This window comes from Pezoporus wallicus, unplaced genomic scaffold, assembly GCF_028554395.1.
Source record: "Pezoporus wallicus isolate ANWC-B61680 ecotype Strahan unplaced genomic scaffold, APGP_CSIRO_Pwel_v1 contig_5261, whole genome shotgun sequence".
NCBI lineage: Eukaryota > Metazoa > Chordata > Aves > Psittaciformes > Psittacidae > Pezoporus > Pezoporus wallicus.
In genome coordinates this window covers 1,321,803-1,348,865 of record NW_026642423.1, presented here as the reverse complement: position 1 = coordinate 1,348,865, position 27,063 = coordinate 1,321,803, and the positions used below count along the sequence as shown (strand labels likewise).

The 27,063-nt window shown below is 59.3% G+C and overlaps 1 protein-coding gene and 1 non-coding gene across 2 annotated transcripts; both read left to right on the top strand.

Annotated features, from left to right (window-relative positions):
• The first annotated feature begins 9,126 nt into the window (after positions 1-9,126).
• WNT10A (Wnt family member 10A) lies at positions 9,127-25,842 on the top strand. The gene is made up of 4 exons (XM_057430177.1): positions 9,127-9,441; positions 12,303-12,565; positions 20,373-20,749; positions 25,328-25,842. Exons 1-4 carry the CDS (start codon positions 9,383-9,385, stop codon positions 25,793-25,795), a joined length of 1,167 nt encoding a protein of 388 aa, XP_057286160.1. The 5' UTR covers positions 9,127-9,382; the 3' UTR covers positions 25,796-25,842.
• Positions 22,935-23,007, top strand: TRNAV-GAC (transfer RNA valine (anticodon GAC)). The gene has a single exon. It is a non-coding gene; the product is annotated as a tRNA-Val (tRNA).
• Positions 25,843-27,063: the final 1,221 nt, after the last annotated feature.

Here is a 27,063-nt window from a genome sequence, read left to right as displayed (position 1 = left end):
AGGGCATGAGGGCTTTGCCTGTCCACTGCTCTGCAAAAGGGCTACCAGGCAGGCAATGCCCCACACTAGACACTGCCAGGCAGGTCAGGAGTGGAGCTCGCAGTGCTGGGCATGCTGCAAGGTCAGAGGAGCTGCAGTGAGATGCTGCTGGTGATGCCCACCAGCAGGTCCCTCCTCACTCAGCCCAGGTAGCCAGCAGTGAAAGGCAGGAGAGGCAGGATGCCATTAACCATTAACTTAGCTGGGCAGGAGCCTCTAAATCCGTCATCTGCAGTTTCAGAGCTGGAAATTCCCTCCTGGCTTGACTGGGAGAGGGGAGGCACACGGGACTCCCAGGAACTCCCAGCCATGCACCCGCCCATGGGAATGCCTGGAGGGGTGTGAGCAGGGCTGGGTGTGTGCGAGTGAAGGTACCTGTGCATGCAAGCAGCTCAGTGTGCATGTGTGTGCACAGGTGAACACATCTACATGTGTTCACGGCAGTATGTGTGTGTGTGAGCTTGCATGCACACCCATCACTGTGCGTGTGAGCACCTCCTGGTTGTGCAAAGAAGTTGTCCCAAGTGCCTTCATGCATGTCTATGAATACAGGGCAAATTGTCAGTGTGTGTGCACCAACGACACCATCCCCGTGTGTGCCTGCATGCGAGCATGTTTGTTTGCGCGTGTCTCACTGTTTCTGCAGGTGTATCTGGGACAGGGAGGATGTGTGGGTGCAGAAGGGCCCTGTGGGAAGGGAGCTGAGGAGATGCAGGGTCTGTGTGCTGGGAGACTTGGGGAGCAGGTCCCTTTGAACTAGGAACACCAGAGTACACCTCAAGCCCTGGGTTGCCCATCAGGGGAGCTCAGTTTGGACAAGTCCTGTGAGTTACCCCTGCTCTCCCCTGGGGCCATCCCAAGCTGAGACCAGTTATACTGGGGGATTCTGAATCTGTGAGATCTGTGAGAGTCCTAGCTGAATCTGTGAGAGTCCTAGCTCTGACCTTCAGCAAGCTCCTTCTTGGGAGTCTGCCTCAGTTTCCCCACAATGGGCTACTTTCATGCTCGCAGTTACATAGACATAGCTCTGGAAGTCTGGGTCATGGGTAAACCTTAGGAAAGACAGGTAGTTCTTTTGAGTAAGGGTTCTGACCTGTGTCCTCTCTGCCATTGCCCCAAACCACAGAACCTGAAGGTTGGATATCACAAAAGATGAAACTCTGTAGGGGGAAGAAGTTGGACAATGGAGTTAGTGTGAGGGCAAGGAGTTATCTCTTGGAGAGAAGCACATGGCCACTGATTGTGGGGTGACTCCTCTGCATCCCCAGGGTATCTCATCACCCTGCTTGTGAGACCCTTGTGGTTGTGCAAACAAGTTGGCAGGTGCGTCTTGTTCCCTGCCCAGCTGGGGAGGAGGGTTTGCTGGGGGGGGGCTGCTAACTCCCCACCATTGCTCCCTGCTGTCCCTGAACTGGTAGAGCCAAATCCATTCCTGAGGTAGCCAGGAGTGGCCTTGGCATAGGCAGGTGACACCAGCAGCCAGGCAGGGACTGGATCTGGCCCAGTGATCTGGAGAGGGCTGAACAGTCAGCAGAGTCCCCAGCAATCTCCCAGCTCCCCAGACTCCCAGCAATGCCCCCAGCTGCCTAGACCTCCAGGCGCTCTCCAGGAGTTCCCCATCTCCTAGGAACCCGTACCAGACTCCTGCAAGCACGCCAGTATTTCCTAGGGGCTCCTAGTAACTCCCCAGAAGTGCCTCAAGAGCTCCCCAGGTTCCTACAAATCCCACAGCACTCCACACTCGTAGGAGCCCGCTGAACGCCCTCAAGAGCCCCCAGCTCTTAACCCGGAGGGGAGTGTGTCACAGCATCCTCACCGTCGCCCTGGCAACCCGGGATGCGGGGCGGGGCAGTCGGCGCGGCCCCGGGCGGCCGCCAGGGGGAGCTGCGGGACAGCACGGGGTGAACAGGGGGAGTATGGGGGGCAACGGAGAGTATGGGGGGCGAAGGGGTGGGTGGAGAACATGGGGAGTGTATGTGGTGGGCTTGGGGGGTCTGGGATGGGTGTACGGGGGGCAGGAGGGAGTGCATGGGTGGCTGTCCTGGGGAGTTTGCATGGGGGAGGGCAGGGTAGGAGGGCAGGAGTGGGTGGTGTATAGGGGGAATGTGCACTGGGTGCAGGAATGTGGGAGTGCACGGGGATTCACAGAGAGTTATACATGAGGACTGTGCACATGGGGGTGTATGTATATTGGTGTGCGTGGGGTTGTACATGGGAGTGTGCCTGTGAGTATGTATGAGCACCCCAATTCCCTTCCAGACTCTCAATCCCATGTTTCTGGGGGCAATGCTCAGGCAGGACTCAACTCTGAGAGGGATGGTGCGAGCCAGGGGTGCACAGGAGTGACTGTCTGGGTGATGTGGGAGTCCAGAGGGTATAGCTATGCGTGTGTGCGTGTATAGCCTACGTCCCTGTGCTGGGCAGTTTCATTGCAAAACTTTCAGGATGTTCCCAAGGGAAAAAGAGGAAGTTTATAATATTTGGGTTAAAAAAAAAGGAATCCCAAATCTCTGTAACATTAATGGCTTCATTCCATTTTTTTTTTTTTAATTTTTTTTTTTTTTTTCCCAAATGGGAAGAGCGCAATTTTCCCTTCAATTGCCCAAGTTGAAAACAGCCGGACACATTAATTCAATCAAACCTGGAAAAAACCCAGTCTCTGGACAGAGACCAAAAATAGAGTTGTTTCAGCCAAAAAAAGCAGCTTTTTAGAAAAGTTTGGAATAACACAGATAGGCCTACGAGGGGGAGGCTGAGAAACCCAGATACCAGCTCAGCTGAGGGAACGCTTGGACAGCAGCACCCGAAACTCCCAACAAACCCATTTCTCATGCTCACAGTTCCTCTGCTTGCTCATTGCTGGGTATCGAGGTGAGGGCTGCCTGGCCGCTGGAGCTGGGTCCCAGCCAAGGCTCCTGCCTGCCCGGCCCTGCTCTCCCAGGGGGCCTCTGATGCTCTTTCTCCAGGCTCTGTTGTTCCCTCCAGGGAGCCGCCTGCAACTGTTCCCCCCCTTCCTCTCTCCAGCTCCCAGTGCCAGATGTCACTCATGCAGCCATGGTGTCACATCCACCCTGATCTGCCCAGGAGGGCGCAGCTCATCCCTGCCCACTGTGGGGGCTCTGCTGACCCACTGCAGCCCACTCCTCCCGGCTCTGCCCTGTTCCTGGGACTCTCTGGGATGCACAGTGGCTGGCTTTGGCAGGGCCAGATGGATGCTGAGGGGAGGTGTCTGGGCCACCCTGCTGCAGGATTCCCAAGTGCCCAGGTAAGGGATACCCTGGGTCCCGGGGCACACAAATCAGGGAGGAGACAGAGGAATGAGTCCTCAAGGGTCAGGAGATGGGGTGCTCAAGGAGCACAGATATGCTGTTTGGGGATATTGCCTGTGAACATGAGGGGTCCATGTCCTTCCTTTTCCTAGACCCTTTCTGGCACTGGTGTCCAGCCCTGCTCTGCCTGTGAAACCCCAACATCCTGGGGCAAACTGTGCTGGCGTGATGCACACTAAGCACTGTCTGTGAGTGCAGTGGGCTCTGGAAGCTGGCAGGGAGCTGCCACCTGCTCAGGGCACCCCTCAGCACCCACCAGCAGAAGGGCAGGGCAGAGACCCCTTCCCCCCCCCCGGTCCTATTTCTGACTGCCAAGATCTCACCTTATCCAGATCGCTTCCACTCCTGCAGCCTCATTACTTACCTTGTAATGAAGGCAGCAGCCATCCTCCATCTCTATGAAGAGGTCTCTGACTATGCATACCCCTGGAAGGCAGATATGTGGGAGAAGTAGCTGCGGAGGTTGCTTCATGTCCTGCTCACCCCACATAGGGACCAGTGCCCTCCACCCATCCCTGGGGCCATGCATCCATCCCTGCAGCGTAGAGAAACCTGGGGCAGCGCCGCACAGATGTGCTTGGGCAATCCCATCATGCAGCCACCTCCCCACTGCCTCAGCCAGCAGCTTGGACCTTTGGGGAAGAGCTCTCCTTGCCAGAAGCAGCGCTGGGCTGGGATCCCCCATCCCCTTCATATCAGCATCCCAAACAACTCGGACGCTGCTCTGCCACAGGGTGTCCCCGCACATGGCCAGTCCCTGTGGTGTGGGGGAGGCAGCACCAGTGGGGGCTGCCCAGCCTTGGCACTGGAGGCTCCCGTGGGATGGTATCTATAGCAGGGCTTCAACCTCTTCCCTGCACCCTGCTGCCACTGTGGCACCCACTGTCAGGCGCTGGCAGGAGGACGAGGAAGGCAGATCTGCCTCACTCAGGATGCTCCCGGGGAAGGCTGGAGGCGGACGGATCCTGACGCGAGGGGCAGCGTGGCCGAGCGATGGCGTTCGGGCTGGCGTGCACCCTCCGCCCCGGGCCCTGCCAGCGCCCCAGCCCCGGGGAAGCCAGGAGGACTGGCCAGGCCGGCCGGGTGGCCGTGCGGTTGGGTCCTGAGTCACGGCGAGCAGACTCGGGCAGGTCGCGGGGCGTGAGGGCAGCGATGCTGGGGGCTCCGGTGCTGCCGGGCTGGGGCAGCTCCGCACGGTGACTAACGCTGCCGCGAAGGCAGGGTCGCCCCGACCGCACGCCCAGCCCTGACTCATGCAGCCGTCGCTCCGGTCCCGTGGGCGCTGCCGGGCAGGGGAGCTGGGAGAGCTCCACTGCAGGATGGCGAAGGCTGGGTGCGCGGCTGGCTGCATGGGCTCCCAGAGAACCTCTCCTTCCTCTTCCTCCTCCTTCAGACTGGTTTGCATGCCCTCCCCGCAGACTGTAAGACATGCAGCTTTCAGCACCCTTCCCCTCTGGGTTCCAAATCCTGGTGGCATCAGACTGAGAATCTTCCCTGGTGCTTCTCCATCTCTGTCCATCCTGCTGCTCATCCATACTTCAAGGTTCCCCAGATCTTTTATCTGCATCCCTTCAGCCCTACTCTGTGCCAGCAGAGCTGCTCCATCCTCCCACAGCTGCACACACAGACTGGCTGGACCTGGTGGTCCTAGAAGCCATCAGACCCTCCAAGGGCTGCAGCATGGCCAGGATTTTGCTTGGCTGGAACAAGCTGGTCTCTCCCCATGCTGCTCTCCAATTCCATCTGTGAGCCTCCAGCCAGTCTGTAAGATCAAGTGGGAGCAGCATGATAGAGCACAGAGATCTCAACCCCTGCCTTTCCCTGACATGGGTCTCTAGGGGGTTATCTTTTGGCACCCAGAAATTGCAGAGAGATGACCTGCTGCCCCAAGGAGATGCCAAAGACCCTCCATCCAGTGCCTATGAAAAACACTGCATGGCTGTCCAGGGCACAGATTTTGACACATGGTTATCCCAAAGCAGAAGGGGCTAAAAGAAGGTACCTGTCAAGAGGGAAGGTGGGAACAGAGCCAGAAAGCCATGGGCTGCATGAGGAGATGCTGGAAAGGAGTCCCGATGGGGATGACAACAGAAGAGCCAGCCCCTTTCTCCTGGGGTATAGAGGCTGCAGAACAGAGTCCTGGCAGGACCTGCTCCTGCATGAGGGAAAGGGAAAGGAGCAGGGAAAGTGTTGGCAACCTGGGAACTGGGCAGGAGGAGTTGTGCACAGAGATGGACGGATGGCAAGAGGGATGGAGGGCCAGAAGGACAGGATAGAGGGAAGTGAGGATGGAGAAGAGGACAAATGGATGCTTCTCCAACCCCCTACACAAAGCACATCCTCGGGCACCATATAACCTGCTGAAGGAAGGGACTTGCCTGGGGTGCTTTGGCCGGGGCAGCGGAGCTCCTTTCCTGCCTTGTCTCTGGGGAGCAACACCCTTCACGCCAGTTCTGAGAACTTCCCACATCCCTGCCCGGCCTCTGCAGTGTGGGGCTGTTGAAGGGTGTAGGACATGACTGAGAAGCTTCAAGGTTGCAGGTCCCATGGTCCCATGGCCCTGTGTCTCCAACTGAGGGGCTGTAGCAGTGACAAGGACAAATGCGGTGCTCACAGAAGACCCTGCTTTTGCCCTGAGCCTTGATGTTCCCATCGGCACCAAAGCATCCTCTGACAGCCTCACGTGCCTGCCTGCACCCACCCCTGCTCGAAGGGGCCAGATCCTGTCCTTTAGGCCCCCAGTTCAGCAGGCCACAGTTGCTTCATCTTGTGCTTAAGGGCTCTGCTGGTGTGACGCAGAAGAAAGGCTGGAGCCAAGGGATCACCTGGCTCTTCCTCAGCCCCAGGACATGGCTGGGACATGAGGAAACAGGTCTCCCCCACCTGCCCCTGCTGTAAGTGCCGGCAGTGGGACGCAGCAGCCGGCCTCCTCCCCAAGCCAGCAAGAGCGTGCGAGTGAGACACCCGCTCTTGGAAGCGATTATGTCATTAAGGGCTGGAGGAGGATGAAAGCGTTTCCCCTCTGATTTGCCTTGGCATTTATTCGTGCGCAGGATCCTAACGAGCACACAAACATCTGCGCTCCCAGAGCCTGGGCACCAGAGTCCCAGGAGCCACAGGAGTTGCCTTCTGGTGGGAAGGAGCACTGCTTTCACCAGGGGACCCCGAAAAGAAGCCCCCAGAGCACCTTCTGATGCATTCAGGTCAAGGGCAGCACATGCCTGGGTGTAACCCCTGGGGTGGTTCAAAAAAGCAGGGGGTGGCTGGGGACACCAGAGCCAGGGGTCTGCCTGGCAGAGGGGAACAATTAGGGGGGGTCCAGCCGGTACCAGGGTGCGAAGGGGAAATGAAGCACAGGAGCCAGGTGGGAGGAGGTGGGGAGAGCAGGAGCAATGGCCCCTACATTGGTGTCCAATGTGTGTCACCTTCACAAGTCCCCATGTGTGCTCTGACCAGCCTTGACACTGCACCTCTCATAAGCCAATGTCTGTGGCAAGGGTGGCAGGCAGGGATTCCTGAGAGTACTACCTGTGGGATACCCTGCATCACCCAGCGGCTACTGGAGGGTTCCAGGAGGGCAGCAGCTATGGAGGAAGCGGGATGGGTGCTGGGGCAATGCTGAACAAGGGACTTCTCTGTGCACTCAGGGCACTGCACAAGGGACATAGGGTCTGTGACCCACCTCCTGCCAAGCTGTGTGGGCAGGAAGTTGAGGGGCAGATGCTGCCTCCATGACAGATTTCTACTGGCCCACAGGCTAAGCCCACTCAAGAGCAGAGCAGGAGACAGAGGGTCCAGCACTCCCAAGAGTGCAAAAGGGAGCTCAGTGGAGATGCCATCCCCTGCACCCAGAGTCCACAGGGGCACAGCACAGCCTTGGGGCCCGATTCCAGACTGCAACTCATTTCCCAAGGGAAATGCATTTTTCTCCCTGGTGCAAACAGGAACCGACACACAGGAGTGCAGGCAGCCCCCACCAGCACTGCGGAAAGCAAGGCAAGGGGCGCTTCTCTGCCCCGTCAAGGGAAGCCAGAGCCCTGTCCACAGCTCCTCTAAAGGCATCAGGCCTGTGGTGCTGGTTCCCTGGCATAGGGCTAGTGAGCCCTGAACGGGGCCAGCACCGCCACGGGATGTACCTGGCCATGCTCTGTGCCCACACACACAGTCACACCCCCAGCACAGGCCATACACACTCACCCCCCTCTGTGCACACAGGCAGACACCTGCATGCCCCACACCAGCAGGGACACTTTTCTGCACCTTCACAGCTCGTGCCAGGCATCCCCAGTCCCCATGTGCATACACCATGGGCACATCGTCCCCACTCCTCATATATCCCATGCCATCCCTCTCCCTGTGCAGACTTTTACCATGCCCCATTGCATTCACTCTCTGCTATGCACGCTCAGCCCATACAGTGTCACAAGCACACACTCAGTCCACACTGTCCACGCTTACCTGCATTGCACACACTTGCCTTAAAGCCTATGCACACTTGCACCAGGCTGTGCAGTGTCACCCCACACTCCATACTTGCTCACCCTTACCGCTCACACTTTCAGCATACTCCACACACACTCACCCTGCTACACACACTTACCCCATGTCATGCACCCTCACTGAGTACTTAGTGGACACTCAGTCACATCATGCACACTTACCCATGCCTTACGCACACTAATCCCACACCGCACAACACACACTCACCTCACACCCCATGCACTCCCCCCTGCCATGCACACTCACCCATGCACTGTATACTCACTGTACACTGCACACAATCCCCTGTACTCCTGCATGCTGCGCACACGCACCCATACCAAGCACAATCAACCCACAGCTGGAGCACGCTCATGCTATGCACATTAACCCCAAACCTCATGTATACTTACCCCATGCCACACACACTCACCACATCCTCCCTGCATGCTCCTCTGCTCTGCACACTCACCTGATACCCGCAGCACCCTCCTCCCATGCCCTGCACGCACTCACCCACGCTGTAGGTGCTCCCCCAAGTCCCTATGAGTGCTCCCCCACACCACGCACATTCACCTCACACCACACACAGCCCCCCACACCGTGCACGCTTGTCCCAGGCCACGCACACTCACCTCTCACTACGCTCAATCCCCATGCCGCGCACCCTCACCCCACAGCTTGCGTGCTCCCCCACAGCGCCCACACTTACCCTACACCCAGCTCCCGCTCCCCCCCCCGGTGCCCGCTCCCCCGGGCCGGGGCTCGGCGATCGCCCCCCCCCGCCGCCCGCTCCCTCCCCGGCAGGCTGCGTGCGACACGCCGGCTCCCCGCCCCGCTGCCACCCTCTGCCCCGTCCTTCCCCCGCGGGCTCCTGTCTGGACGTGTCGGGACTCGGGCTCCGGGCGCTGAGTAATGTTCGGCGCAGCGCGATCCCAGGCAGAGCCGCCGCCGCCGCCGCTCCGCGCCCAGCGCTCCCGGGGCGCTCCAGCCGCGACCCTGCCCGCTCCGCCGGCGGCCCAGCGACACCGGCGGCGGGGGGCGGCAGGGGGGCCGCGGCTCTCCATGTGCCTGCGGGCCCCGCGGGAGCCGCAGAGCCGCTCGCCCGCCGAGTTCTGCCCACGCCCGCCTCGGCCCCGGAGCCCCGGGGCGCCCTGGGGAGCGGCGGGGGAGCGCACCCCGCGGGCCGAGGGCCCCCCCGGCTCCCCGGCGCGTCCCGCCATGGGGGGCTGAGCCGGGGGGCTGAGCGCTGCGGGGCGGCGGCGGGCAGGGCGGGGAGCACGCAGCCCTCGCCGGGCTCGGCGGGCGCCGGGGCGGCGGGAGGCGGGGGGGGCATCCCGGGAGGATGGCAGAGCCGCCCCGGCGAGCCGAGCCCCGGCGCGCAGGGAGCCAGTGAGAGGGAGGAGAGGGGAAAACACAAACAAGCAAACAACCCACAACAAACAAAGCGGGCAGAGAGCAGCGCCGAGCCCCGCCGCCCCTGCCCCAAAGGCGCCCGCCCGCCCGCAGCCCGCACAGCCGCTGCCCCAGCGAAGATGCGCCCGGCCCTGGCCCACGGACTCTGCTCGCTGCTGCTCAGCCTCTGGGTACCCAGGTAGGAGCTGGCCTCCCCTCAGCCCCGCTGCCGCTGAGAGACCCGGTCGCGCGGGGAGGGCGCCGGGAAGCCGCCGAGCCCAGCCCCACGCCGGAGGCGGGCTGCCCAGGGAGGCTCGGAGGGGGTCCCGCCGCCCCGGCCCGGCCCGGCCCTGCACTGCTGCAGGCTCCCGCTCAGGGCTCTGTCAGAGCCATCGCCCCCGTTGCCCGCCCCGTTGCTCCGGCCCGGCGGAGAGGCGGCGGGATGCGTGGCTCCCCTCGCTCCTGGACGTTGTCCCCCTTCCTCCCCGGCCGGAGCCGCCCCAACGCCCGCCCTATCTGCCTCAGTTTCCCCCCTCTCACCGGGCGAAGGACGGGCCTCGCTGCCGGGGGCCCCTGCGGGGGCCGGGGGGATGCCGGAGAGGATGTCATGGGGGTCGGGACGGGGGCCTTTGGGCTCCGCACCCCAGAGGCGCGCACCAGGGCGGGGGATCCACTTCCATCCCCTCCGCGGCTCCGCCGGTGCTAAAAGCGATTGGGGGGGGGATAAGAGGGGGCCGCCTGCCTTCTAGAAAACGGCCCCCCAGACACTCACCACCCCTTCTGTGTGCATCTCCCCCGGGTGGCTGGCAGCTCCCCTCCACCCGCTCCCAAACTTGGGAGCTGTGGACACCCAGGGGTTAACACTGGTGCTGGTGTGAGTGGGGGGGTCCCCCCGCCCTTCCCCCTCCCTCCAGCCTCTTTAAATATAATTTGTTAACGTTGGGACTTGTATTAATTAAAGCAGCAGCCGCTGCAGCCTGTGACCTGGGGGCTTGTCACCGTGAAATCAAGTTTAAATCCAGATTTCAAGGGGGAAGAGAGCTGGGGGAACGCTGTGTCCTCCTAGGGAGGGTGACAGTGACAGCTCCTTGCCGGTCCCTGGGTCTCCCTGAGCCCTGGGTGGAGCAAGAGGCAGCAGGACCTGCCCTCTGCTCTTCGGGGCCCTGCACAAGGGCTTCAGCCTCAGTTTCCCTGCTGAGCGATGGGGAGAAGCACCATAACACCCCTTACACCCCCGGGATGCCCTGGGAGAGGGTGGCAGGCACTGTGTCTGGCTCAGGGCAAGCATGGGACAAGGTCCTTGCAGTGCTTGGGCAGAAGCTGCTGGGGCTGGTGATGGTGGTAGCTGCGGACCCGTTTTGCATCTCGTGTCAGCCACGGCTTGCTTCGACACGGTGAATGAGCGCAGGAGCCAGGCAGAGGATTTCCTCTCCTGTGCTGGTGCTTTGGAGGGATGCACCCCCTTCTGCTTTCCTTCTGTCCACTCTCCCCCACCTCGACTCACCCTGTTGGAGTCACTGTAGGTCTGCACTGTGGCAGACCCACGTATCACCAGTGGAAGTGGTGGCATGGGTGTAAACGCACTTGGAAAGCTGGAGAAAGCAGCAGCCTGACTCTGACAGCTCCCCTTCCCCCCTGAACAAGCTGTAAATCAGCAGGGACCCTGGGGCTGAGCCCTTCCTCTAGAGCTGGATGAGCACTGAGCTGGGGAAGTCAGTCCTTGATCCCTGAGAGCTGCTTCTGTCCATGTGTCTGAACCAAGCTTGTAGGATCTGGGGGAGCAGAGGGGGAATAACCCTTCTCCCCAAGACCAGGTTGCTGTGTAAGGCAGCTACAGTCCTTCCTCCAGCATCCTCCTCCAAGACTCGTTTCTGTAGTCAGGGTTCAAAGTGCTCCAAGATCCTTGCTCCTGCCAGAGACCCAGCTCTTGGCTGTACTAGGGAAGAGGGAACCCTGCCTGGAGAGAGCTCTCAGCAGGGACTAAGGTGCTCTGAGCAAGGATCAGGGCAGTGCTGAGCTCCTGATGGACCCTACTGCAAGATGAAGATGCTCCTGGACATCCCTCTGCTTGCTGCTTGCTTTGCAGGTCCTCTGCTTGGACACTGTGGATCTCAGCATCCTTCAAGCCATTCCCTGGAGCTAGACAAATGCTTCCACCCCTTCCATTTCCCTCTCCACATCCATCTGTCCTGTATACCACTGTCTTAGCTTCACCTGTATACCACTGCCTTAGCTTCAGGCACCTCTCTCTGGACATGCTTTGTCCTTCTCCCCACACTCCATCTCCTTGTTTCCCCAGGCAGCACCTCTACTTGTGTGTTTGCTCCCCTGCCATGGATCGTGTGCCTCTCCTTGCACCCATGCATCAGCTGGTCACTCTGCTTCTGTGGTGACAGGCATAAGGTCTAGTGGGACTGGGATCTTAATTTGGGATTATTGCTGAGAGTTTGAGGGTGTTTAGCAGGGTGCTTGGCTCCGAATTTCCCTGTCAAGCTGGCAGGAAAAGGCTGGTCCCTCTGGTTACCTCCCTTGTGAGGACCAGCAGCGCTGGGAGATATGGGAGATGCAGGGAGGGAATCAGCCAGCAACAAGGATAGGGCCAGACCTGGGATGGTCTCCTACTCTGGGGTCTCTGTTACTCTCCCAGGAGAAAGCCTATGCTCTCTGGCGAAGGCGGGCCAGGACAGTCTGTGCCTGACGGTCTGCACTGTGTGGCCAGGGTGTGAGATCCCTGGGGGAGCACACAAACAGGGTGCAGCCATGGGATATGATGGGCTCCAGAGTCAGGGGGACCAAGTGTAACTGCTGCTGGGTACAGTCTGTGCTGACATGGCTGGAGAGAACTGCAGCCCCACTGCTTCTGGGGCATCTCTGCCTGGCTGAGCTGACATGCCCAGGCCTTTCCCAGCTTTCTCTGTAAGCATCAGGCACAGTGTGGGTTGAGGAGCATCTCTCCTACCCATGTATGTCCCCCACCAAGCTCTTACCTCTCCCTAAAGGGGAAGTGAGCAGTTGTCACATTGCTTGCGCCGAGCTCATGGGTTCCCCTTTCCCTCCCAGCTCCTGTTCCAATGAGATCCTGGGCCTGAAGCTGCCATCGGAGCCGGTGCTGAATGCGAACACGGTGTGCCTGACCCTGCCGGGGCTGACACGGCGGCAGCTGGAGGTGTGCGTGCGCCACCCTGACGTCACCGCATCGGCCATCCAGGGCATCCAGATTGCTATCCATGAGTGCCAGCACCAGTTCCGGGACCAGCGCTGGAACTGCTCCAGCCTCGAGACCAAGAACAAGATTCCCTACGAGAGCATTATCTTCAGCAGAGGTAAGGGCTGGATGGTCTCCCTTCTCTTCTTGCTCTTTCTATGCCCAGCCTCTGCTCTCGGGAGCCATCATAGGCTCTCCATGGGCCCCTACACAGCTCGTTCTTGGCACAGGGAACCATGCCAGCTCTTCAGCATCCCCATGGATGAAGGCAGAACCTGAGAAACCACAGGGTTTTGCCACTGCACTGTGGCAAAGCTGGGCTCTTCTCCATGCACCTTTGTACTTACACTGGCCCTTGTCATGAGCTACTCCTCCCTGCCCAACCCCAGCTACTCCAAAGGCTTCTTCCAGGCCCCACCACTTTCTGGCATCTTCTTCCCATAGGGTGTAGGCTGGTGTTTGGAGTGGTGCCATGGGTGTGCAGAACAGTTGGTGGGTCTGAAGGTGGATGCCGAGCTCTGGGATTCAGTTTGGTGGATGTAGTGAGCATCCTGGCTCCTTCCTGCTTTGGGGGTGGTGTTTCCATGCATCACGGTGAGCAGAAACATCTCTAGCTAAGGGGACATAGCTCTGTGAGCCCATCACCTTGGCATCCTGCCTTTGTGTTGGCTTCCCAGTGCAGAAAGCTGCTTTGTGGGACCCTAGAGCATGGTGGCATGGTGGGGGCAGAGAGACAGGCTGTACTGGGAGCTTGCCTGTCCACAGAGCACCCACTTGAGCTGCTGGGAGAGCTCTCCTCGTTCTCCGTGGTCTGTCAAGTCCTGGTGCCATGACTCCCCTACAGGCATGGCTGGCTCTGCCTGCATTACAGCTCCCCTGATAATCTTTCCTCAGGAGTGGACTCTCAAGGTGCAGAGTGATTTCCCCTTGTCTCAAGAGGGGCTGCACTGCATGGTGCAGATCAGGGTTGTGACCCGATGGGACCTTCTGTAGGACTTGAATGCATCTTCTCACCTAAGTACCCTTCCTGAAGCCCAGGCTTCAGCACATCTCCAAGTGCCCACAGCCCCAGGCTGTGGGTAGGAGAGGACAGTAGGGTGCCAGTGGCAGGCAGGTGGGTGTTGAAGGTAGGAAAGGTGCCCAGCAAACACATTGCTCCTCTAGCTCCTGAAGAAGGTGAAAACTGCCAAAGATACTGTTCACCTACCCTAGCCTGAGAGCCTTCTGGCCTGGTGCCCAGCAGAGAGGTGCCTTTATCCCTTCCTCAAGCATCCCTCCACATCCTTCAACATCTTCTGTCCATGGGACTGCAAGGAGAGTCACAGAGAAGTTGGCAGCTTGAGGCTTCCATGCCTTTGCAGGGATGTGATGGCAGGGTCACCTAGGCAGCTCCAGCTGGTGGGGGGATGGCTGGAGAGGGGAGTGAAGGAGTATTTTGGTATTTTGGTGCTGGGAGCTCCCTCGTGTCCAAGGCAGATGGACTTGCTGGAGTAGATGCTGCCTTGGAACACATGTGACATGAGGGCTGTGGTCCAGCCATGGAGCAGCTGTGGCCACTTTCAGCATGCTGGTGCCTGGAGGAGGGCAGTGTCTCTTCCCTCCACGAGCAGCACCCAGGTTAGGGCCTGGCAGGGAGGGTGGGGACCATCAGCCCTGATAAGCATCGAGGTATTTCCAGGTCCTCTGAGGAATGCAGTTCACTTTTAGTCTCCTCAGGCAGTAGGAGACAGTAACTTGCTGGCTCAAGTCACTCACACACCCTGGGTGAGCTTCCCTGCTCTGGGTCCCACCAGCCTGGGTGAGAAGCTCCAGCAGCAGAGAGCACTGAGCTTCTGCAGCCCTCCTCAGCCCACTGGGTCTGGTGGTGGCTGGTGACTTGCAGCTCACCTGTCTCAGGTGCCACCTCAGCTCTTTACATTGTCAGGGCTGTGACTGATGGGTGTGGGGACTCCTGCAGCCCCTGGACTCCTGATCCAGTCCTGAGCTCTTGGGTATGGCTCATCCCAGGCTCCCAGCACTGGTAGGATGTAATTCCCTGGTATAGAGCTCTCAGCACCAGGAAAGGATGGAGGTAGGGCTGGAGTAGCAGAGCAGACAGGCATATCACAGAATTCCTGTTTTGGCAGCAGAGGGTGCAGGATGAGCCCTGAACACCCAGGCCACCCCATGTGGTTGCTCGGAGCTGTTCTGGCATGGAGCAAACCTTGAGGCTGGTGTCCTGGCCTGCTTCCAGCCTGCTCGTGTCCCTCTGTAACGGAGCTGGAGCTCTGTGCTCTGCCTTACAGCCAGGTGCATCACCCAACCCCAGTGCTGGAGGAGAGGCGAGCAGTGGAAGCGAGGGGTGCAGGCTCCATGCTGCAGGCATTAATGGATCTGACCTCTGGGGATCAGGTCTCTGCTCTGCACCCTGCCCCATCCATCCTTGCCGTGCCTGGGAGCGCAGTGTGCTTGTAGGATCATTGTTTGTAACCTGAAGTGACAGACCCCTTTAATCTTTCATTCCTTTTCCCACTTCTTCTGCCATCAGTTCAGCCGTGCGTGAATCTCAGTTTAAATTATTTGTAGCTGGCTTCTCCCTCCTGCTCTCCCTACTTGGCTCCATTCCCCGTCTCCGCCCCGTCCTCCTGCATCTCTTGCATTTTCACCAGTGCAGGTGTGAGCAGCGCCGGTGCCTGTCCCATCCTCTGCCAGGCATCCAGGCACTTGGTGGAGCTGGGCAGCTCATCTCTTGGAAATAGAGCAGGGGAGAGTGGCAGATGAATGCCTGTCTCCCCATCCTCCTGATCTGATCCCAGAAGTTTGAGTTCAAGCCCTGGGGAGACGGGAAGGAGCAGGGAGGCTTCAAATCCGACAGGACTGGGAGCCTAAGGTGGATTCTGGGCAGCATAGCCAGGGACAGGGATGCTGACAGCATTCTGGGTAGAGCACAGACCTGCTCTGTGGCAGGGAGGTAGCAGGGAGATGCGCCCATCCCTGGGGTACAGGGCATGGCAACTGCAGAGCACAACAGGTTAGCAGGGGGCAAGCAGAGAGGGTGCCCATGGACTTACTGTCCCTGCTCTTACAGAGTCCCTGGTATTTTTGAGACACTCCAGTGGGCTGTGGGTTTTTCAGGTTTGGTCTTTTGATGCTGTCACCCCTTGGGGTGTGGAATGTCCCTTGTACCCCTCGCTCAGCCTCCAGTGGCATCTACACCCCACATCCTCCTTGCCCCATGTGCCCTCCGTGTGCTCAGCATTGCCACTGCAAATCCTCCTGTCATCTTCTCTGACTCCTCAGCTGACTGCCTACGTCTTTGCCACACTCCTGCCCATTCGTTGGCACTGTCACCCCTGCCAGCACCCTCCAGTCCTGTCCCTGGTCCCGTGTCTTTCTGCTGTACCACCCTCACTCTCCATGTGCTGTCCCAGCCACCAGAGACATTTTCTGCTGGCCTCAGGGGCAGATGTAAGAGGACAGAGCTGTGAGGTAAAGGCAGGTGGCTGCATCTTCATCAGCAGGGGAGACAGGTCGCCTGCTCCTAGGGTGAGCAGCATGATCGTGTCCACCTCGCTGGAAAGGGTTGCCTGTTGCCCCTGGTACATGGTCCACTGCAGCATCCATGAGTGGCTGAGCACTGGGTGGCTGTGCTGAACCATCCCTGTGTGCCTGCCAAAACCAAAGCTGCAGATGGCAGTGGGTCACCAAGCCTTTTTCCTTGTGTGGTAGATATGCACGCATGGGTTGGTGCAGTACCAGCAGAGCTGGGACTGTCCAGGTGCCAGGCAGAGGCTGTCTGAGGTGTGCCAAAGGATCCCTCTTCCCTCTGCATTCCCCTTTGTTCATCCCAACCTCATCTATATGAAGCTGTGAAATAACTGGGACCCTCATGGAGGGTCTGGGTGTCCTTGAAGGCCCGAGGGTACATGGCTGGAAGGGATGTGTCTCCGGAGGGCAGGATTCCCTGGTTCCTTCTGCAGCCTTTGGAGGAATGGGGTACACCCTGTGCCCTCCTTGAAGGGCTTCCTGATGACAAAGGCCCTGCATGTACATGGTCAGACCTTGATTTCTTACAGTGAAGAGAGGGGCACTCCCTGCAAGGCTGCAAACACCAGGTGCTGGGGGCCAGCTAGCTGTGAACTGGAGCGTGGGGAGGCTTTGCCATGTGCTGAGGGAGGCAGGTGCTCTTATGGCTACCCAGGGAGATGCTGCCAAGCTCAGGACCCCAGTGCCTGGCTCTGCAGAGCCCCAGCCAAGCTCGGGTGCCCGCAGACCGCAGTGCCTGGCCTGGCACAGCTGCAGCCGTGCTGTTGGCAGGGATTTTGGTACCCCCAGGCAAGCCAAGGGCTTTGCCCACCTGGCCCTGAAGCGCATGTGGGTGCTTTGGATGCTCAACTTCATCCCTGTGGGTATCCCCATCCCCCAGACCTTCCCCCAGTGAGACCCTGGGGCCAGGGCAGCATCCCTGGAGGTGCCAGGGCAGCATCCCCAGAGGTGCGGGGCCGATCCTGGCTTCCTGCAGAGCGGCAAGGGCTGCCAGCTTGGAGCACTGTGGGCGGATGGGGCGCAAGGGCTGCAGGCTGTCCCTGGCACGCTCAAAGAGGTGCAGGGAGGCAAGTCGGGATCTGCAGGAAGGCATTTAGCGCCTGGTGCAGGGCCAGACCCTGGCAGGTTCACCTGCAGTTTAATTAGGGAGAGGGGAGGGAGCGAGGCTGGGGGAGAGGCAGCGTGTTGGGACTGGCTGTCTCTGTGGGCCTCGCAGGGGGTGGCAGGAGGAGCTCTCCTCTGCCTCACCAGCCATCAAGGCCAGGGCGATGTGCCTGCGGCTCCTGGCAGCTGCCCCCCACTCTGGGGGGTACTGCCCATGGAGGGGTGGCTGAGCATCCCTTGGGTACCCCAGGGTGCACCCAGAACAGGCTGTCCTGGCTGCTTCCTTGATGCCACACCGCTGCTGCAGTGATGAGTGCTGGGAGGGCATTGCTGCCCAGATGTGATGGTGATGTGTGGGAGGAAGGCCATGACTCCAGCTCTCCCTGGTCTCCAGACCATGGAACCCAGAGCTGTGCCTGAGCTGGCCCCTTTGCCTTCATCCCACATCCACATGAGAGATGGAGAAACTGCAGCACCTGTAGCAGAGCCAGTGCCAGCTGGGGCATGGAGTCCTGCTAAATGTTTCCCCATTTCCCAGATGCATCTTGACAGGGAAATTTTTCCCTTGCTTAAGACAGCCACTTCAGGATCTGACCTAGGGGTGATCCATCAGATCCATCCTCCTTGCCCAGCACAGTCCTTTAAATACATGGCATGGTGGTGGTGTAAGGGTGATGTCCTCCATTCCCTCTTCCCTGCAGGATGCAATACTTCTCCTCATACCTCCCACAGCTACAACCTTTTCTGCTGTCTCTGGAGGGATCTGGTGACTCAGACATCACCACTGAGGTCTTAGGTGGCTGGGGTAGCTGGAGAGCCTCCCTGCGAAGGGCTCGTGGCTGGATGCCGCATGCTGTGCTCACCTGCGGTTCCTGGAAGCTTCCACCCTCTCCAAGCCCACGAGGCCTGTGTTTGTCGCCTGCAGCCACGTTGCTCGCTGCTTTGCTGCAATCCTCTAGGCTCTGCTGTGGCTGGGGTAGAGCGAGGAATGTAAACTGAACTTCCAAGCAGAACCACACGCATGGAAGCTGCTGTCCCAGTGCTGCCCTGGCCCCCTCTTCACCATTGCTCACAGCTCCCCATGAAAGAAGGTGAGGGAATGAGCAGAGAAAGCAGGGAGGAGTGGCAGGGCCAGGCACAGCGATACTGAGCAGGGAAATGGCCATGGTGAGAAGGGGACAAGAGTCCAAGAGCGCTGGGAGGTTAAGTCCTGGGGACCTGCCTGGCCCCTGCCTGCAGCCTGGGGGATGGCAGCTCAAGAGACAAGGACCCCGGGCCCCATCCATCAGCTTTTGCGTGTCTGGAGGGCAGCGGAGGAAAGAGAAGGGCTGTGGCTTGACCCCAGGGGTTTTCCAGCTGTGGAGGGCGCCAAAAGAACCTGGCCTCTTTATCTGCAAGGAGACGGGCTTGCCAGACGGACTGGATGGGGTAGAGCTTCTGTCTGGGCCCCGGGAGGTGCCACGTGGGAAATTATTCGGCAGGCTGGGGAAATGTGCGAGAAACAGGCTAACGGAAAGGCAGGGCTGAGAGAAGGGTGTTGTGCTGGGTGGAGGGTTTGCTGCTGCCATCCCCAGGCACTGGCTGTGCGTGCAAGGAGCTGGAGATGTCGAGGGGGGTGACAGTGACAAGCCCCTGCTCTTGGGCTGTGCCTGGGTTTGGCTCATGAAGTGCTGGAGCTGGCCCAGACTGTGGCGATGGAGAACTGACATGGGGACGATTTGGGGATCCAGGAGAACTTCCCATGCTGATTCTCTATTCCTGCATCACTTAACTGGGAACTGCATCACTGAAGGTCCCCAGATTCGGGGTGTCCTGCTCTAACAGCGATGTGGGTGTGTTGCAGGCACTGCCTGCCAGCGCTCTCCCCAGGGAGGCTGCACAGCATACGCACCAGCAGCCCCATTACCTGCCCGCTGAAAAATGTTGTTCAACTTGTGCATGGAAAGAGGCAGGCTGAGAGCAAGCTTGTCCCACACCGAGGGGAAGCTGGGAGAGGCTCCTGCTGGCTTTTAAGCAAGCGCCTCGTTAATTTTTTAAATGCACCAGTGTCAAATTAACACACAAAAGAGCAGCATGACTTTAAATGCAGGTTTCCGAGCCGTGTTTCATTTCCCTTTAATAAGATCATAGCGTTTGCTTGGCGGGCGGCAGTGAACAACCAAGGAGGCATGCGTGGTGGGAAGCATCGCCAAGGATGGGCGACAGCCGCGGGGAGTGGTTGTACTCTCACCTCTTGTGACTCTGTGGTGCAGGCAGGGAGCTGGCAGAGCCACTGCCTGGGATCTGTGCTTTGGGGTGCTAACCCAAGCTCCCTGTGTGATGGCACAGAGAAAATGCCCCAAAACCTCTCCTCTGTTCAGCTGTAGCAAAGCCAGTGCTGATCAAACTGCTCTTGTCCAATTGAGGGAGAGAGGCTGGTGAACTCCAGCTATTTATTTATTCACGTGTGAAGCCACGGCACTAAATCTGGCTCTCCCTCCTCCTCCTCCTCCTGCTGGGGCCAGTCACTGTGTATTGAAGCAAAGGGCATTGAGGGCTCCATGCTTGGCCCTGGAACCACAAATAAAAACACTGCTTTGCATTTAAAGTAAAACAGAAGTTCCCAGGTAGGGGAAGCTTTTCGTCCAGCTGTAGCAAAGCCAAGCAGCCCCACAGAGCCCCTGCCACGGGACCCATCCCTGTCCACATCCACCCTATCCCCAACTAATGGCATTTGTGAACGTCCTCGCTCCCCAGTGTTTAACGAATACCAGCTGCCGACCCTGGCAGTGTGTGATGCGGTCATGGCGTGCTCTCACTGACTAGGGATGCTCGATTTTTCCAGCAGGGTAGCACATTTACAGTTTTTTGAGGGAGCTGATGGGGCTTGGGGAAGGAAGGGGCATGGGCAGATAAATGCGGCTGGACAGGCCGTGCTCTCTGCTCCTGTTACTGTCTCATCCTCCACCCTGTGGGTAAGCAGAAATGACCCATTCCTTGGCAGAAGTATTCCTCAACCAGCAGTGAATCTATTATAGTGGGAAACTCTGAGTGGAGGTGGGAGGAGATACTGCCTTTCCCATAAGGGCCATGACACTGAAGCCTGAGCAATGCCATGGTGGCATCTCCCAGGGCAATGGGAGAGAAGGGTGATGGTGGGAGCTGGGGTCAGGGCAGGGCTGGGCTTCAGGGCAGCAATGGTGGGGATGGGGCTGGAGTGAGGATTTGGTCCTGGTCCTGGTGGCTCCCTATACCCCAGCATGCTGCTGGCACATCCACACTGCCCAGCCTGAGCCCTGCTCTCTCCTTCCTCACAGGCTTTCGGGAGAGCGCCTTCGCGTACGCCATCGCAGCCGCCGGTGTGGTGCACGCCGTGTCCAACGCCTGCGCCCTTGGCAAGCTGCAGGCCTGCGGCTGCGACCAGAAACGCCGGGGTGATGAGGAGGCTTTCCGGCGCAAGCTACATCGTCTTCAGCTGGAGGCCATGAACCGTGGCAAGGGCATGGTGCACGGGGTGCACATGGAGCACATGCCGGCCGAGACCCCTGGCCTCCAGGACTCCTGGGAATGGGGAGGGTGCAGCCCCGACGTGGACTATGGGGAGAAGTTTTCCAAGGATTTCCTCGATTCCCGGGAAACCTACAGGGACATCCACTCCCGCATGAGGCTGCACAACAACCGTGTGGGCCGGCAGGTGAGCAGGGTTGTGGGGCGATGCTGCTGGGTCCCCCAGGACACATGTGGGAGGGCTCTGGTGGGACGCGTGTGCAAGACTGGGATTGCCCCCAAGGCACCCCCATCTCCCTGCTTTTGCCCGGAGCAAAGGCAGTGGCGCAGCCCCGCTGTGGAGCAGATCTGCTGGGGAGGGCACCTCTGGGCATCACTGCCCGCCTGCCAAGGGACACTTCCCTGGCCTCCGTCACCTGCCTGTGGTGCAGCAGGGCTATCTCAGGGACAGGGTGAACTGATGTCAGGCAGCTGCAGCAAGGGAGGGCTATGGACGGGCAGGGAAACATCACTGGCAGAAAGGGGCGCAGCACAGGCTCCAGCACCCAGCACAGCTCTGGCTCTGGAGAGGGAGCCACTGTCCCAGGGAGGTAGATGCGAGTGGGACTGAGCGAGGCAGCATGTGTCTGTACCAGCTGGGATGTGCAGCATCCCCTCGGGAATGGAGGTGACAGCCCACAGCCTTGTCCCCTGTCTCCGAGGGGTGCTGGAACCTGTCCAGGCGAGCAGGGCAGCCTCCCCTCCATTCTCATGATGTCAGATCTTGTTAAAGGTGCTAATTAGTACTTCACTGTCTGGAAACTGATGTTTAAAAGCGGCCTGGCACTGGAGACAAGGAGCGTGCAGGCAGGAGGGGTTGGGAGCATGGCTACATTGCCCTGCCTGCCTTTGCTCCCAGCAGGTGCCAGGGGGACCCCATCCTCATGAATCCACATGTATCCCCAAGATCCCAGCCACATGCTGCCAGGCAGCACAGGAGTGTGTGTAGTGGCTGCAGGAAAAGTAAAGTTCAGAATTCCACAGGGAGTGTTTGCCCAGGATGGGATGGCTCAGACATTTGGATGTGCCTCCTGCTTTGAGCATGTTTAAAACCAGCTGTGAGATGGCAACACTGCAGAGCCAGACCTCAGTGCGTGCTCTTCCCTGATGCTGGAGCTGAGCTTTACCACCCCAAAGAAGCCATCCTAGTTTGGCCAAGCTGTAAATGCCTGGGGAAAGCCAAAGATTTTTGCTTGCTTGGCTTTCTGTGCTTGTGCGTAGTGAAGGCTCACTCAGAATTAGGCAGCTAAATCCTCCACAGGCTGCTCTGCCCCAGGCCAGGCAAGACCATCCTATCCCAGTTCTGGCTACAGGGCCCATTCTGGCTCCTCTCCAGCTCTGTGTACCCCAAAACACTGGGACTCCTGTCACTGCTCAGAAATTTGGGGTCTGTATTGCCTGTTTCTCGAAGGAAGCCCCACAGCCCCATGGTGAAGGAGGGGAAGGTGAGAGAGGAATATTTGCACTGATGCATGTCAGTGTGCAGTCTCTGTGGGATCCAGCAACAGCAGAAATACCTTGGGTCTGCTTGTCCCCAAGGGCAGGCAGCATGGGACTGGCCATGTTAGCTCTTGGTGGCTTTAGAGACAAGAGCTGGGCTGATGGAAGCAGCCTGGGAACTGGAAGCAGAAGCAAAGGAGGACCAAAGGGGTAAAGGAGGGTATGGTACCAGTGCGGGGGGAAGCAATGGCTGGACAGGCTGCCCAGATCAGGGATGCTGTTGAGATGAGGGTGTGAGCCCGTGTGTGTGTCAGGTTGTGATGGTTTTGGGTGCCATGCATTGGAACAAGGAGATGATGCTGTGCCTGCACTGTGCCTGTTGGTGCCATGCTTATTGACGGGGCTTGACCCAGCCATCCACATTGCCTGGGGATGGGTTCTCCAGCTCCCCACCTGCTCTTTCAGCAACACCATGGGTCCCACACCTATCTGAGTCCTCCTCACTTCTAGGACCATCTTTCTGCTGTAATAAGGAGCAGTCTTCTGGGATTTCCAGGAAAGGAGTGGCTGTGCTGCATGCAGCAGCTTTGTGGCCCTCCTCTCTGTGTCCTGGGGGTTGTACCCCTTGAGCAGAGCAGTGATGTGGACATGCATGCCATGTGCTGTACCCTCCCACATGCATGCCACCTCTGCATGCATGCACCAGAACATGCGCCTCTCCATGCACCAGAGCTCTCCAGCATCTCGCTGATTCTGAGCATTGTGTCCATGGTCCCTGCGTGTCCCAGGGGTATTCTGCACATGGGTAAGCCTGTCTCCTAGCTCAGGCCCTCCCTTTCCAGGGGGAGATGACAACCCCACCAGTGACCACATCCAAGGACTATTGGAGGTGGGTTTCTGTAGTGTAGTGGTTATCACGTTCGCCTGACACGCGGAAGGTCCCTGGTTCGAAACCAGGCAGAAACACCCTGGTTTCTTTTCTTTTGCATCCAGCTACAAAGGCACGGAGGCGATTGCAGCTGCTGGGGATGTACAGCATCCTCTGATGGTGGCAGTGGTCACCTTGGTCCACTGTTGGCATAGGAAGCCCTGGGCAGCCAACAGTTGTTTGGGTGTCCTGCATTCCAGGGAGGGAGCAAGTTCTCAAGTGAGGAACAGCAGGAGCATGCAAGAGGCTTTGCAGGTCCTCCTAATGCAACAGATCAGAGAGTGAGAGAGGATGAAAGGCAGCAAGGAACTACCCATTACCCTCACAACAAAGACCTACGATAAAGCTCTTATGAGCGTGTCTGGGAGGAGCTGGGAATGTGCGAAAGAAAGCACCAACGAGTCCGGGCATGTGCTGAACCTGGGTGTCTGTGAGACAGGGAAAGGACCTGGGTGGGTAGGGGTGTGTGGAGGAGATTTGATGGCAAAAGCATGGGGCTGAGGCTCCTCAGATGGGTCCTTTTCAGGTCTCCTGGCACTGGCAGGGTCCTGTGTCCCCTGTGCTGCCCATGCAGGAGGGAGAAAAAGCCATCCTTGAGCAGGGGTGGATGGGTGCTGTAGTGCTGGGGCTCAGGATGCTCAGTGGTGATGGCTTGGGTGGTGATGGAACACACGTGCTGTCTTGTCCAGCCCCTGCTGTGACCAGTCATAGCCCCAAATGAGGCCCTGTCCAGCTGTCATGCTGCTGTCCCCTCCATCCCAGCGGTGACCATCCCAGCCAGGGCTTTATATGCAGATTTTGCCTGGCCCAGACAAGGGAGCAGGGAGGCGGTGTGGGAAAGGATGGGTCCCAGTGCCAGTGTGTTCCCATGGATGGTGGCAAGGAGGGTGACGAGCAGCTGGTGTTCTGGCTGGCACACCCAGGGCACAGCGGAGAGGCTGGGCAGCTCATTACCTGCGAGGTGGAGGCAGCTCCGGCAGGAGACAGGACTCTGCAGGATGAAAGCCAAACTCCAACCCAGCCCAGACCTCTCCACCGTGTGCCCCTCGCTCCAGGTGTTTCCCTGACAGACCTTCATTACCATAACTGCTTAGCAACGGGGATATTTACTCAAAAACAAGAAAACAAGGAGTAAAAACTACCCACCCCTCTCAAAACAAGGCACTCCTTGCACATGCATTCCCCCCACCCCAGGGATGGGGCAGGAGCAGGCAGCATGGGTCAGGTGTGAAGCCGGGCAGCTAGGCAGGTTTGGCATCCTGGGACAGGACTTTGCATAAGGGCACATGTCCCCTGGGCTTTCCCCAGCCCCTGGAGTGTGTCCCTGAGGTGAGGGAATAGTCTTTGCAAGCCCCAGCTCAGCTCCTAGAGGGGCTTGGGTGTCTCCATGAGAAGGGAACTTCTGGAGCCTGTGTGACGCATGGGTATGGAGGCGCAGTACCCAGCAGGGAATCCCTCTTGGGAGAGAACAGAAGGTATAAATGCATCCCCACATGCATCTTTCCAGGCCATGTGGGGATGCGTGGCTGCTCCATGTCCCTGGAGACTGCTGGGCATAAGCGGTTTCCTTTGGCATGGCCACAGCATCATCCCTTGCAGGGATGGGGGACCTAGGGAGACCTCAGTATGCAGCCTGAGGGCTCAGCAGCATTGCCTAGGGACCCCAAGCTCCTCCTTGCCCCCATGCTGGCCTCTGGCCCCAGCCCAGGCCCCAGCCACAGCCCAGCCCCATGCACAATGGCCCTCCTAGTGGGTGGACGTGTGGCACCAGTCTTACTGTGGCCTCCCCAGACCACTAGTCAGGGCTGTGAGCATCTCTGAGCCCTGATTGAAATTCGGGTGATGGTGGGAGGCAGTGCCTCAGTGCTCCTGGCTCCCACCAGAAAGCAGGCAAGAGCTGAGAGCAGAGCTGCTCCTGGGACTCCTGAAGCTGGAGCTTTAGCGGGGGAAAGCCCTGGGAAGGGGAAAGCATCCCTCTCACCTGCCCCACTTGAAGTGCTCCTGACTGGTATGGTGCGTGGGGACCTCTGCACTGGAGGGTCCCAGTAGGGCTGCAGACATGCAGCCATGCCAGCTTTTAAGTGGGGTCCATGGTTAGGTTGGTGCTCCTGGAGGCAGGCAGCAGTGTGAAATTCAGGTTCCTTCTCCCTGTGGTCAGGTAGCTCACTCTCCCCTTCTGGTGCTGATCCCTTGCTAGAGCATAGAGTTGGTACTGCCAGCATGGGAAGGGGCAGAGTGTGGGACATGGGTGACACTGAGCATAGCAACAGGGTGGAGTCCTTCTGGCTTTTCAGCTCCAGGGCTCTGATGGCTGCTCATGACAACCCTTGGTGTCCTTTCTGTCCTTTCCCCACGCAGGTGGTGATGGACAACATGAGGAGGAAGTGCAAGTGCCACGGCACCTCAGGGAGCTGCCAGCTGAAGACGTGCTGGCAGGTGACACCCGAGTTTCGCCTGGTGGGGTCTCTGCTCAAGGACCGCTTCTATGGGGCCACCCTCATCCGGCCCCACAACCGCAATGCCGGGCAGCTGGAGCCGGGCCATGCTCGGCATCGCCGCCGGGCCGGCATCAGCGAGTTGGTTTACTTTGAGAAGTCACCTGACTTCTGCGAGCGGGAACCAGCCCTGGACTCCTTGGGCACCCAAGGGCGCCTCTGCAACAAGACCAGCCCTGGCATGGACAACTGCGAGAGCCTGTGCTGTGGCCGTGGGCACAACATCCTGCGGCAGACACGCAGCGAGCGCTGCAACTGCAAGTTCCACTGGTGCTGCTTCGTGGCCTGTGAGGAGTGTCGCATCACTGAGTGGGTCAGCGTCTGCAAGTAGCCGGGCAGGGATGGGTGCCCACCCCAGGGTGCCAGGGACAAGCACGCCTGCCCGTGGCAGGGGAGGGAGATGGGGATCGGCGCTGAGGGGGAGATGGAGCCGTGGTACCCGCTTCCCTCCGCTCCGAGGGGAGCAGGAGAGGAGATGCTCAGCACCTCCGAAATCAGCACTTTGTTGTCACCTGGGGAGGGCAGGGCTGCACGCTGGCTGCTGCCTGCCTGGCCCCGCATGAGAGCACCAAGGCTCCTGGCCCCGGGGAGCACACGGCCATGCTGTACAGACTGTCGACACCAGCACTGCTCGGGGGGTGAAGGGTGGGCACAGGGGTGGGGAAGCACCCGCTGGCACCCAGCGGGATGGGGCAGGGTGGGGTGGGGGACAGCAGGGCATGGGGAGCCCAGGATGGGAGGGGAGGGGAGGGGGACACGTACCAGCACTGTGCACAGGTTCCTCCAGCCACGTGCGAGGCTGTGCTCTGGGCCAGATGGGGATGGAGTATCCCATGGGATGGAGAGTGGGCACAGCTCCGTGAGCTGGGGCTTGCCTCTGCAGGGGCAGAGGTTGGGCTGGCTTGAGCTGTAGCACTGTGTCCAGAGGGGAGGGTGCCCGGGGCTGTGCTGTGCGTGCCTGTGTTATTGTATGGTAAGTTATTTTCTGATTGTGAATAAAAGTGGATTGGAGACAGCATGGGGTATTTCAGGATGCAGAACCCTGCTCTTCCCTCTGCCTGGGGCTCTCTGCTCCTGCAGGGTGCCAGAAGGATGGAGGGACCCTCTGTCGTGCCTACCCACTTGAGTGAGACTTTCTCTGCAGTGCTTTGCTGCCGTACCTTAACAGCCCTAGGATCTGTTTGCAGACTGGCAGGAGATGCAGAACCCCTGCGGACACCCCATACCCTTGCAAGGTGGCTGCTGGAGGGCTGCTACCCACCTGGATGCATGTTGAACCCCATCCATCCCATGGGAATCTCACCTGTTGGCCTCATGCCTGTGGCCAAACTGGGGCTGGGGGCTGCTCTGATGCCCCCCATGCTCCTGGGGAGGGATGGTGGGTCCAGAGAGCATGGGATGGGGAAGGCAGCAAGCACAGTCCAGGCAATGGGGGTCCACGCATGGCACCTCGCTGTGGTGGTGGGGAGGGCACCCAACTGGCTGCAGCAGCCCGCGGGGACCAGGCAGTGAATCATGCTGCTGGTATCTCCCAGCTGATAACTTCCCTGCTCCTCCCACGGCTGCGTGCTCCTTGGGGCTACAAAAAAAAAAAAAAAA